This window comes from Diabrotica virgifera, chromosome 7 (genome assembly GCF_917563875.1).
Source record: "Diabrotica virgifera virgifera chromosome 7, PGI_DIABVI_V3a".
NCBI classification, from domain to species: Eukaryota; Metazoa; Arthropoda; class Insecta; order Coleoptera; family Chrysomelidae; genus Diabrotica; species Diabrotica virgifera.
The window spans coordinates 239,921,631-239,933,859 of NC_065449.1; the positions used below are offsets into that span (position 1 = coordinate 239,921,631).

The 12,229-nt window shown below is 33.2% G+C and overlaps 1 protein-coding gene across 1 annotated transcript in view; it reads right to left on the reverse strand.

Moving 5' to 3' along the window:
• LOC114328107 (disks large homolog 5) overlaps positions 1-12,229 on the reverse strand; it is a 272,549-nt gene that overhangs the window by 213,196 nt on the left and 47,124 nt on the right. The window contains exon 3 of the mRNA XM_050657116.1: positions 8,454-8,584. Coding sequence (XP_050513073.1) covers positions 8,454-8,584 — 131 coding nt within the window. The remainder of the gene's footprint in view (positions 1-8,453; positions 8,585-12,229) is intronic.

Sequence of the window (12,229 nt, forward strand, 5' to 3'; positions counted from 1 at the left end):
AATGTAGCGTTCTTTTTGCCAGTACACTCTGGAAAATACGTAAAGTTAGAACGTCATATTCCATTGAAAAATCAATACTTAATTTTGACTTGTTCGTTAAAGTCTTTCAATTAAAAACTTGTAGTTACTTCCTATATTATAGCCTGTCCTAAGTTAGTAGACGGCTGGTTTTAATATGGTTACAAGCATAATGGTGGTTGGTTTAATTCAAACTATTGATTTTAGTAATGCAGTATAAGCACTAATTGCTATAACGATAAGGAATATGACTAATAAAGTATGTCGACACATGCATAGAGGTCGATTCCTAGTTTTATGTTTTAATATAAGTGATTCCCATACTTTAAACTACAATAGGAGAAACATTCGTGCTAACAGACCATGAAAAATGCAAATAAAATGATGTGATATTTGTCAAATATTAGAAATAATAGTAGAAAAATATACTGGAACATGAAAGTAAGCCCTAATACAATTTGGAGAAAAATGGCCAGTAGTATTAGAGATAGGGCTATTGAAATACTTGAGAAAACGTCAGGAAAGAAGTTTGATCATAAAGAGACTTGGTGGTGGTCAAACGAAGTACAAGGAAAAATAAAAGAGAAGGCAAAATTATATAAAAAGTGGCAAGAAAACAGATCGGACACAGATCTTCAAAACTATATGGTCGTCAAAAAGGAAGCGAAAGTAGCAGTAGCAAATACTAAAGCAGAAGCCTATTCAAACCTATACGATCAACTTCGTACCAGCGAAGGCAAAACAAAGATATATAAAATAGCCAAACAGAGAACAAAGAAAGAAAAAGATTTTAATCAGATTAGATGTATCAGAGATGAAAATAATAAAATACTAATTCACGAAAAGGACTTCAAAAAGAGATGGAGAAAGTACTTTGACAGTTTATTAAATAAAGAATTCGACTGACAGCCTGTGAAATTAAAAGAGACAGTAACAGCAATGGTTACCAAAATAACAAACGATGAAGTGGCTCAAGCGCTTTAAAATATAAAGAAAGAAAAGCAGTCGGACCAGATGATATTCATGGGAAAGTATGGAGAGCATTGGGAGAGACAGGAATAAATTGGATAGCAGGTCTATTTAATAGAATTATGGAAGTTGGACAAATGCCAGCCGAATGGAGAAGCAGTATATTAGTACCTGTTTACAAAAACAAGGGAGACATACAACAATGCACAAACTACAGGGCTATAAAACTACTTAGCCACACCATGAAAATATGGGAGAGAGTAATTGATAGAGGGATACGTGAAGAAACCGAAATATCCGATAATCAATTTGGCTTTATGCAGGGCAGATCAACAACAGATGCAATTTTCATTATAAGGCAACTGATGGAAAAATACAGGGATAAAGAGGCCAAAGCATATGATAGAGTTCCTCGAGACAATCTGTGGTGGGCACTCAATAAGCAAGGAGTCTCTGGTGAATATGTAAAGATTGTGAGAGATAATGAAAGAGACTTATAACAAAAACTGGAACAGTGAAGACAAGCTCTGGAGGAAAAAGGTTTAAAACTTAGTAGGACAAAATCTGAGTATTTGGAATGTTCATTTAAAGATGGAGTTACTAAAAATAAAATGGTATCTTTGGATGGTGAAATGATTGTGAAAAACAATAGTTTTAAGTACCTAGGATGGGTATTACAGTACAGAGTAATGGCGAAATAGATGGAGATGCATGCAATAGAATTATGGCTGAATGGATGAAGTGGAAGGAAGCGAGTGGTGTGTTGTGTGACAGAAAAATTTCAATGAAGCTGAAGGGGAAATTCTATAAAACAACCATAAGACCGGCTATGATGTATGTAGCTGAATGTTGGGCAGTGAAAAAGAAAGAGGAACAACGAATGCATGTGGCGGAAATGAGAATGCTTTGATGGATGTGTAGAGTGACAAAAAAGGATAAAATAGAAATGAGTATATTGGGAGAAGTCTAGGTGTGGCACCAATTGATGCCAAAATGGGAGAGCTTAGGTTAAGATGGTTTGGTTATGTTCCACGTCGAGACGTTAATCGCCAATACGAAGAATAGGTAAAGTGCAGATTCCTGGAAGGAGTAGGAGAGGAAGACCAAAGAAGACCTGGGGGGAGACGATAAGGCATGACATGTTGGTAAAGGGGAATAACATTGATATGACCCATGATAGAATTGTGTGGAGAAATACAATTAGGGAAGCCAACCCCGCATATTGATAAGGCATAGAAAATGATAATGATGATATTTGTCAAATATTTGTAATTTACAAAAACTATACTGGTAGAAATTAAAATTACATAATTACGAAAAGAAGAGAAGAAATGCGAAAGAGGTTGGTAGGGGTAATAATAGAGAGTATACTGATATAAATCTTCAAGAAATTCATGAATTGCAATCAAATAAGAACATAACACAAGGAACATAAGGAACATAATGATTCATGAAAGACAGGTGGAGCAGCTGAAAGAAAGAGAGATCAGTTGAGACAAGAGGAGAATACATCCGAATACAAATGTTTATTGAGTGATTTGCCCTATCCAAACTCTAAACATCCGGTTGGCGAGATAGAAAGAGACCATTCCCACCATAACACTAATGTTTTCACAGTCCTTCATCTTCTAGATTAGTTGTGTCAAATTTTTTTTTCTCCGATGTACTGTTTGTCGTTGAATCCTGCTGTTATAATATACTCTGTAAGCCTTAGCACTTGGCGTTCACTCGAATATTGGGCTCTAAATCCAAATTGTACTGAACATTTTTCTGCAATATTGCGGACTGTTGAAAGCATGCTTGCATGTAGTTCTGTAAAAATATGCTGTTTTCTTCTTCTTCTTCTTTTTCTTCTTTTTCTTCTTCTTCTTCTTCTTCTTCTTTTTGTATAGACATGACTCTGTCTGTTTTTTCAATATGCCTCTAGTAAGTTGTCGTTCCATCGTTTTCGTGGTCTTCCCACTGATCGTCTTCCTATTGGGGAACCGTCTCTCGCTGTCCTGACTACCCTATTTGTTGTCATTCGGCGTATATGGTCATTCCATTCTATTCTTATGTTTCTTATTAATCTATCCAGCCACCTGGATTTAAAAAAAAAAGTTTTGTTGTGGAAGATAGAAATAAAAACCAAAAACTCGGTTATTTGATTTTTGGAGGTTATGTGAAAAAAGTGTAAATACAAAATTTGTAAATTTTTACATAGGACGTGTAGTTCTGTCGGAAATCGGTAAACCGTTTTTACCCTTAAAACTCACCCCCTTCCATTTCACGGCCTCAGATCGCCAGTATTATTTTTAATTTCTTCCTTCTACATTGGGTTCCATCCTTTTACTATTTTGTTTATCTCTAAAATGATCTTCCCACGCCTATCAATTTCAAGATTTATTTCATAATTTCCTTTATATTTCCGTAGTTACTTAATCAAAACAAAATTTTCTTTCCTGTTTTTCCAAAACAGCCTTACTAATATAATTCAAACTGAGTATATACTAAAAAATATGATCTTTCTTTATTTATGACTGACCTTCTTAGACATACAGACGAAGGGATATGTTTTAGTTTATCGATACATCATCCTATCCATGAATTGACAGCTATTTCATTCCTCCGCGAACAGAATGTGATGAAAGAATGTCAATGATTGATAGTAATCTTTTAAGGTGAACATACATAATATATAAAGGTTAGAGGTTAGATCAGTTTGTGATTATTTAACCAGTAATTGGTAGTCTCCCTTTTTATAGAATACTTAAAAAATATTTATTTTCTAATACATAGATAATATTTATAAAAATAATTTCTTGAAAATAACATACGTGAGGAGGGACAAACAGTAATATACAGATAAATGTAAAAACATTAAATGTAATGTAAATTACACAATTCATAAAACCCTCTGTATATGAATTAGCATCAATATAATATTACATATTTAGGTATGCCCTAGCTCGTCAGATACCCGGGTAGTTACGAATTCATAGGCATACAGTTTAACGAATGTGTCTTCAATCTTCTCAATTCAGGTCAATAGTCTCAGACCCCATCTCAGGGGTGGAAATGTTTTATTATATTTTGACTACAAAAGTTGATAAAAACATTCATCCTAAGCAAAATATGTTCTATACATTTTTTTGATAAAATTAATAGTTTTCGATTTATTCGCTATCGAAAGTGTTTTATATCGAAAAAATCAATGTTTTTCTATGTATACTCATTTACCATTCACTCAATTTTTGCCGTAGAAAAAATTTTTTGAAACCAAGTTCTTGGGAATTAAATAACCTACAGTTTCATATTAAAACATTTTTTCATATATCTGATGGTAATCTTTCTATTCTGAATAAAATGGCATTTTTTACCAAACTACAAAAGTCGTTAATCGCTTTTAACTCCAATTTTTTTTAAAACTAATCTTTATAAACCAGTCAAACTTCTAGACTATATTAATAATACATAAATAAAAAAGAATGAATAAGGGCAATGACTAAAAACACCGCTAACTTACATTATTATGCTGCCAATTGGATTTCTCCTTTTTTTTCAAAAAAATTTATTGATTTTTTAACCGTAACCTTTTTAATTTTTATCTTAGAAAGTTTGGTGAAAAAGAATTTTGTAAAAAGATCTATAAAGCTATTAATAACCAATCCTATTACAATCCTCAGTAGTAAAAAATGGTGACTTTGAAAGGGTTGGTAAAGGTGGTTTTTGCATGTTATTACCAGTTTTAAGTGTCAATAGCTCACTCAATTTTTACCGTAGAAGAGTGCACAACATGTTCTTGGGAATTACGTAAGCTACAATTTCATATTTAAACATTTTTTCGTATCTTTGGTGCTAATCTTTCTATTCTGAATAAAAGGGAATTTTTTACCAATCTCCAAAAATTCATCATTCGTTTTGACTTCATTTCTTTAAAAACTAGTTATTCTAAGCCGGTTAAACTTCTAGAACATATTAATAATACATAAATAAATAAGACCCAATAAGGCCAATGACTAATTTTAATTAGGGTGGTGATTAGGGATTTGCTTCCGATCACTTTTTCGCTGAAAAAAATAGGGACTGACATTCTTTTCAGTATAAGACACTTAATTTTTTAGTTAAAGACTTGTCTTTTATTTCTGGAAATAGATATTTTTAAATACTTCAAATTAGTTTTAACAGTGTATCCTCGAAAAATGCATAGTTTTCCCGTCTTTTGACTTTGGTACTACAATATTTAGCATTTGACGAAGAAGAGCTAACATATAATAAAATATAAAGTATAGCTCGATTACTATTGGTCTTAAAGAAAATTTGAAAAAACGGTTTTGTTGATTTTTTCACAAGGTACATTTTTGTTAAGCAAAGTTGTTTTGATAAAACGAAAACTTTTTGAGTTATTTGCAGAAAACTGAATAAAAACATTGATTTTTTCGATATAAAACTAACACTTTCGATAGCGAATAAATCTAAAACTATTAATATTATCAAAAAAATGTATGGAACGTGTTTTGCTTAGAATGGATGTTTTTACCAACTTTTGAGGTCAAAATATAATAAAAAATTTCCACCCACAACATGGGGTGGCAACCACCCCCATGGTAAAAGCGCCTTTCGGCATCATATAGATTTTGATCTTTGGACTATCCACTACTTATTCTCAAATTTTCAAACAAATCGATCCATTCTGTAAAAATTGCGAGGTTTTGTCCTATTTTAAGCTTTATTACTTGGACTATATCGTGTTTTACCCTTAAAAACTCACTCTATCCACTCCTTTTTCGTTCACTTTTTGGCCTATTTTCTTTCTTTTACAATAGGTGTTATCCTGCTTTTTTTTTCACTTTTTACTATTTTTAACGGCTTCAGTCATGGTCTATCGCCTTTAGTTTTAGAAAAGAAACAACAATCCGTTTTATTAAACTGAGGAATATTTGTAATATTTACCTACTTTTTCAATCTACTAAAAATTTGAACAAACACTGACAAATTGAAAATATCAAATATCTATATTATGTCATCATCAATTCACTACAAAAATGAGTTGTTCCTCCTAACTTCCGCAAAGATTTATAATTCTATTTTTGTGGCTATTCGTGATGGAAAACCGCTTGAGATAAATTTAGCAAGGCTATTATCAGATTGCTGCCACGAAGTCTGCTTCAATATTTCCATAAACTTTGTACAAGGACACAGAAACGACGAATAATAGAAAGACAGTGTTTAATGTCTGCCGTCTTGTCTCTTTCCGAAATACAGTTTTGGCCTTCTTTTAGGTCAATCGAAATGTGATATATTGTTGAAGTTTTTGTGGATAAAGAGGATTATTGTCTACAATGGAATATATTTTGTTGAATTATCTGTTGGTCTGATTAGCAACCTATTTTGCCGCTTGGGGCATTGTGGTAGGGGAGCAAAGTATGCTAAATTTGCAGTCACTCGAGCGTTATGGGGACCTATTGGGTTGTGATTATTAGGTCCTAAAATCAAAAAAAAATAAGTAAAATTTTCCAATTTAGTGGGCGCTTTCCATTTTTTAATTTAATTTTCCATTTCCAACAATCGTTTTTCCGATTATAGCGCCATTTATCCATAATTCGAAAAAATGTCTCGAATAAAAGTTGCTTATTTTTACGTAAAGAATCCAAATTTGCAATAAAAATTTGGGGGTCTCATTTAAGATTTTAAAGTAACCCCCCACCCCGCCACCATAGGGGGAATCGTGTTTGGTACCATTCGATAGATTTTTCAAAAACATTTTGAAAGTGTATTTTGCAGTTTTTCGATCTGATGTTCATTTTGCGAAATATCGCGGGGTTTGTATTTAAAATTTTAAATTTACCCCCCATCCCTCTCCGTGGGGGGTCATGTTTAGTCATATTCGATAGATTTTTGAAAAATATTCAAGACGTATTTTTTTACTTTGTCGACTTGACGTTCATTTCGCGAAATATTCGCTTTTTTTGTGAAACTTTTTGACTCACGCATATCCTTACGCCCCGCTCAAATCGTCAGATTTTTGGAATATACACTCTTTTGCATATACTTAACTTACCTTATCTTAATCTGACAATTTCGAGTATTTTTAAGGATAGATTTTTTTTTCGGGCCCACCTTAACGAACTCCCCTGTGTTAAGAGCCAATATATGGTAGAAGTACATCTACAGGGTACCAGGTTTCTCCCCATATGATAATTTGACGCGCTCGAGTAACTGCAAAAATCCCCGCTTGGGCTCCCCTACCATTCAGATATCACAGAAACATTAGTTCTAGAGAGTCTAACCTTTTTTAAGCATACATTATGTCAAATTTTAGAACACGTTAAAGTTGACGTGTATGGAAAAATGACGCATATGAAGCAAAAACAAAAAATTAACCCACAGTACAAAACATCTTCTAGAGGAAAGAAGAACACGTGGAGAAAATCAGTATCATAACAAAAATGAACTAAGAATCTCGAATGAAAACATTAAAAATGATGCTAGGAAGGATCTGAAAAGATACAATACGATGAAAATAACTAGTTTAATAAAAGAAAACAAAAGCTTGAAAGTACTTCAACAAAGCATATTCATTGGAAGAAAAAACATCCCCCAAATTAAGAAATGAACAACGACAGATCATTGAGAATCGAGATCAAATGATGAATACCTATTATAGATAGTTTTTAAGCCAACTATACAAAGAACAGCAATGTATCCAGAGTGAATCATTACCAACGATAATTAATCTGGGATCTGAAATTTTACCGGACATAACACACAATGTAGTTAGACGGTCAGTGCAAGAAATGAACAACAATAAGTATTCTGAAGCCGTTGAAATAGTAACAGATAACTTGAAAGTGCTGGAAAAAGATTATGGCAGATCCTTGCCAAACTATTCACTATATTCGCAGGAAGCAGTAACACCAACTCAGTGGTATGACGCAGAAAGTATCCTACTTACAAAAACAACCGGCCTATAAGTCTACTTTAAGTCTACTACCTATAAGCCTACTTACAAAAACAACCGGCCTAAAGTATCAAACTTTGAAACGGTGCCAAAAACACGAGAATTTCACTTCAATAAGAGACCAATAATTTTTATTTTTATTTTCGTCCCACCCTGTATTCAATCATGTGTTTCGGTTCAATGGAAGTTTTATTTATCAGTCTATTGGTTCCCAATTCGTTGTGGGAAACGCTAAATGGCGACCGTCAAGATCGAAACAGATGAAGAATTATGAGGGAGATCTATGTCCAGCAGTCGATATGATGATGATGACGATCCAATTCATGTACTCCCCTTTTAGTCCTTGCCTCTCAAAAAACGAAGCTGTAATCAGTTATGCTTATGGATTTATACTTTTATATTGTAGTTTGTATCTTGTATTGTAGTATTTTTGCTTGAACCGTTACATAAACGGATTTTGATATGAATTTCTTTTTAGATTACTTTTATAATTTAGTCAGTATTTATACAATGGTCTTCTACTTACTTTTAAAGCTTCTTCGTGCGATATTCCTGTAAACGGTGTTCCGTTTACTTCTAAAATAGAATCACCAGGACGAAGACCTGCCCTTTCTGCTACACTGCCTTCTTCAACTCGAGATATGTACACTCCTATTCCTGCAACAAGAGATATTTAAAAAAAATTATGTACTACGATTTATTTGATAATAATTTCCAAAATTATTAACTCCTGACGTTATTCCTTCCATCTCGCATTGAAACATTGGAAAACTGTGCTAGCACATCCATTGTATTCGATACATATTTACCATCAGGAGTATTTCTAAATTATTCGAAATTAAGGTATAGTCCACCTATTTTTATAAATGGGAATAAACATTGTGCATAGAAAATTATAAATCAACAATCAATCTGATAAATTTCATCAGTTATAATATAAGAGATATAATGGAGAAGGGTTATCAAGTTAATGCCACTTATACTGACTTCTTAGTACTTTTTTATAGCCTTAGTATAGCCAATTATTGATCAGACTACTATGTTTTCACCCATTTAGAAAAAATGTTAAAACGTTGAATTATCCACGATAGATATAATAACAAATGAGGCATCGAATGAAAGCCTATAACTCAAGGATGATACTAAATAGTATGGTATAACTAGACCCAAACCCAGACATCCAAAGTGAAAGTTATCCTCCAACACCAAATTGTTCTATATGGTCCACCTAATGTTCAGAAAAAAGTCACACCATTTTGAGCGTCGGGTTTGGGGGGAGAGGGGGGAGAAATCGGTAAATTCGTAGTTTTTTACATTTTTCGTCAATATTTCTAAAACTATGCAGTTTAGCATGAACAACCTTCTTTATAATATTCAACATTAAATTTGAAATAAAAAAGGCCCTATACATAATCCTTCTAAAATGAACGGTTCCAAAGTTACGGAGATAGTATGTTATAATTGGTCCAAAAAAAGGCCTAATCCAGATATCCAAAGTAAAAGTTTTCCTCCAGCACAAAATTGTTCTATATGGTCAACATATTGTTCAGTAAAAAGTTACACCAATTTGAGCGTATGGTTTGGGGGGAGATGGGGGAGAAGTCGGTAAATTAGTAGTTGTTTTACGTTTTTCGTCAATATTTCTAAAACTATGCTTTAGCGTAAATTATGTTCTATACGCCAATTTTCTACATAAAATTTAAAACAAAAAAGGTCCAATACATAATTGTTATAAAATCAACGGCTCCATCCAGAGTTACGGAGGGTGAAAAGTGGAGGTTTTTGATACTTTTTATATTTTTTGGGCAATTTATAATATTATTACTGATGAAAGAAATTTTTTATAAATAAAATATGCTATTTCAGTGGCCGATGATATGTTAGTGATAAGCCCTTGAAGAAACGTCAACCTCATCACCCAAAAGCATCATCAATTTTCCAAATAATATAAAAAGTATCGAAAACCACCACTTTTCACCCTCCGTAACTCTGGAACCGTTGATTTTATAACAATTATGTATAGGACCTTTTTTGTTTTAAATTTTATGTAGAACATTTTTATATAGAACATTGTTTACGCTAAAGCATAGTTTTAGAACTATTGACGAAAAACGTAAAAAAACTACTCATTTACCGACTTCTCCCCCATCTCTCCCCCAAACCGGACGCTCAAAATGATGTAACTTTTTACTAAACAATATATGGACCATATAGAACAATTTGGTGTCGGAGGAAAACTTACTTTGGATGTCTGGGTTAGGCGTTTTTTTGGACCAATTACATTATACTACCTCCGTAACTTTGAGTCCGTTCATTTTAGAAGGATTATTCATAGGACCTTTTTTTATTTCAAATTTAATGTATAACATTTTTGTATAGAAGGTTGTTCATGATAAACTGCATAGTTTTAGAAATATTGACGAAAAACGTAAAAAACTACGAATTTACCGATTTCTCCCCCCTCTCCCCCCAAACCCGACGCTCAAAATGGTGTGACTTTTTTCTAAACATTATGTGGACCATGTAGAACAATTTGGTGTTGGAGGATAACTTTCACTTTGGATGTCTGGGTTATGCCATTATTTGGATCAATTTTATCATACTAAAAGGTGAGAAATTTAACCTCCGATTTCCGGTTTTAGCGTTGCAACCGGAAGTACTGTTTTAAAGTCGCCGAAATAGAACAAGCATATTGTCAAGTAATATTTAACAGAAGTGTTTTAAATATAATTTTTATAAGTCTTTTGGATAACTGAGTAACGTAACATTAAACTAGATGGATAATAGAATCGTAAAAATAACATCAGAAAAACCTGAAAAGAGAAAAATTACAAAAGCTTCTCTTATTAAAACTTTTGAATTTCAATTTTTCAGAGATATAGCCCCATTCTCTTTGTTTTAATTAAAATAACATAGCCATTCTATCCGTCGTATCGGTATAAAGGAAGATGAGTTAAAAACAAAGTAATTTTAACTTCCAAGTGAGTTTTGTGGAGCGAAACTTGTGCTTTGGCTGTGGAACAGGGGCGTAGCTATAGTCGTTTGGGGGCCCCGCATACAGGCCCCGGCACGACGTATCACGAACAAAAATTCAATTGGTTTATAAAAATTGAATTTTTGTTCGTGATATGTTGGGCCGGGCAATTGGTTTATAAAAATTGAAAAATATATTCCACAATATTTCACTATTGAGTCGTATGGTCATTCAGGTATTGCAGTTAGGAAAACAATAATTGTCTCAGAAATTTTAAAAAGCTCCATTTATGGCGGTTATTTTGGATACAATTCAAGACTTATCAAAATCTGACCAACTTTCTATAGTTTTTCGATACGTGTCAATAGTAGAAAACAATGAGTGTATAACCAAAGAAATCAAAATCTTTTTGGGGGATTTTGACAGTTTTGTGGTTTGAAAGAAATTAGATTTTTTAAATGTCAAAGTTCTAAAAATTGTAGAATAGAAATGAATTCCAGTGACAGAAGAGTTGCAGTTTTTTTATTTGTTTATCGTAGATAAAATATTGTATGAAACTGTGCGTGACGTACATTTTGCGAACTTACGCGATGTATAGCACTCGCTACGTTATCGCTCATGCTCTAAACATCGCGTGCGTTCTCAAAAAGCATACTTCACGAACTGTTTCATAAATAACTATTAAGAGATAAAATAAAATAAAAATGTGTACCATTTTTATCCGGTTGCGATGCGAAGGCAGACCAATCTTACTTTTTAATTAGAATACGGAGTGCAGTCCAGTTCCTTTAACCGCGATTTTCTGCTCTTATTGGAGCTTCATCAGAAGGAACGTAGGCACTGTTCTCCATACTCCAACTAAATTGCATCGAGAGGTTTTCCCACACATCGCAACCAAAGTGATGATAATAGGTGGCAAGCGCCATCTGGCAATTGAAAGACGAATAGACTTGCTTCGTCTATTAAGAGATAGTTTATTCAATACAACGGTTTTTGCTTGTTGATAATTTTTTGCACTGTTCAATATGAGTCGTGTAAATGGGCCCCGCCACAAACTTTGATACAGGACCACTGTGAGGCTAGCTACGCCACTGTTTGGCTGCGGAATGACGGAGAATACCGTGAAATTATTCGTACGGACAAATAACAGTTCAAAAAGTTTTGATAATTTATTTATCTTCGGACTCACATACTGGAAAATAGACAAAGTAGCATCTATTTGTTCTGCTTGGCAGTAGTATCGATCGGCAACCTGTTTTTCTAAAAAGTTTTTCGCAAACAAATGTGGTTTATCATAAACAAAAGTTATAAATGAGAAATCCGAGACT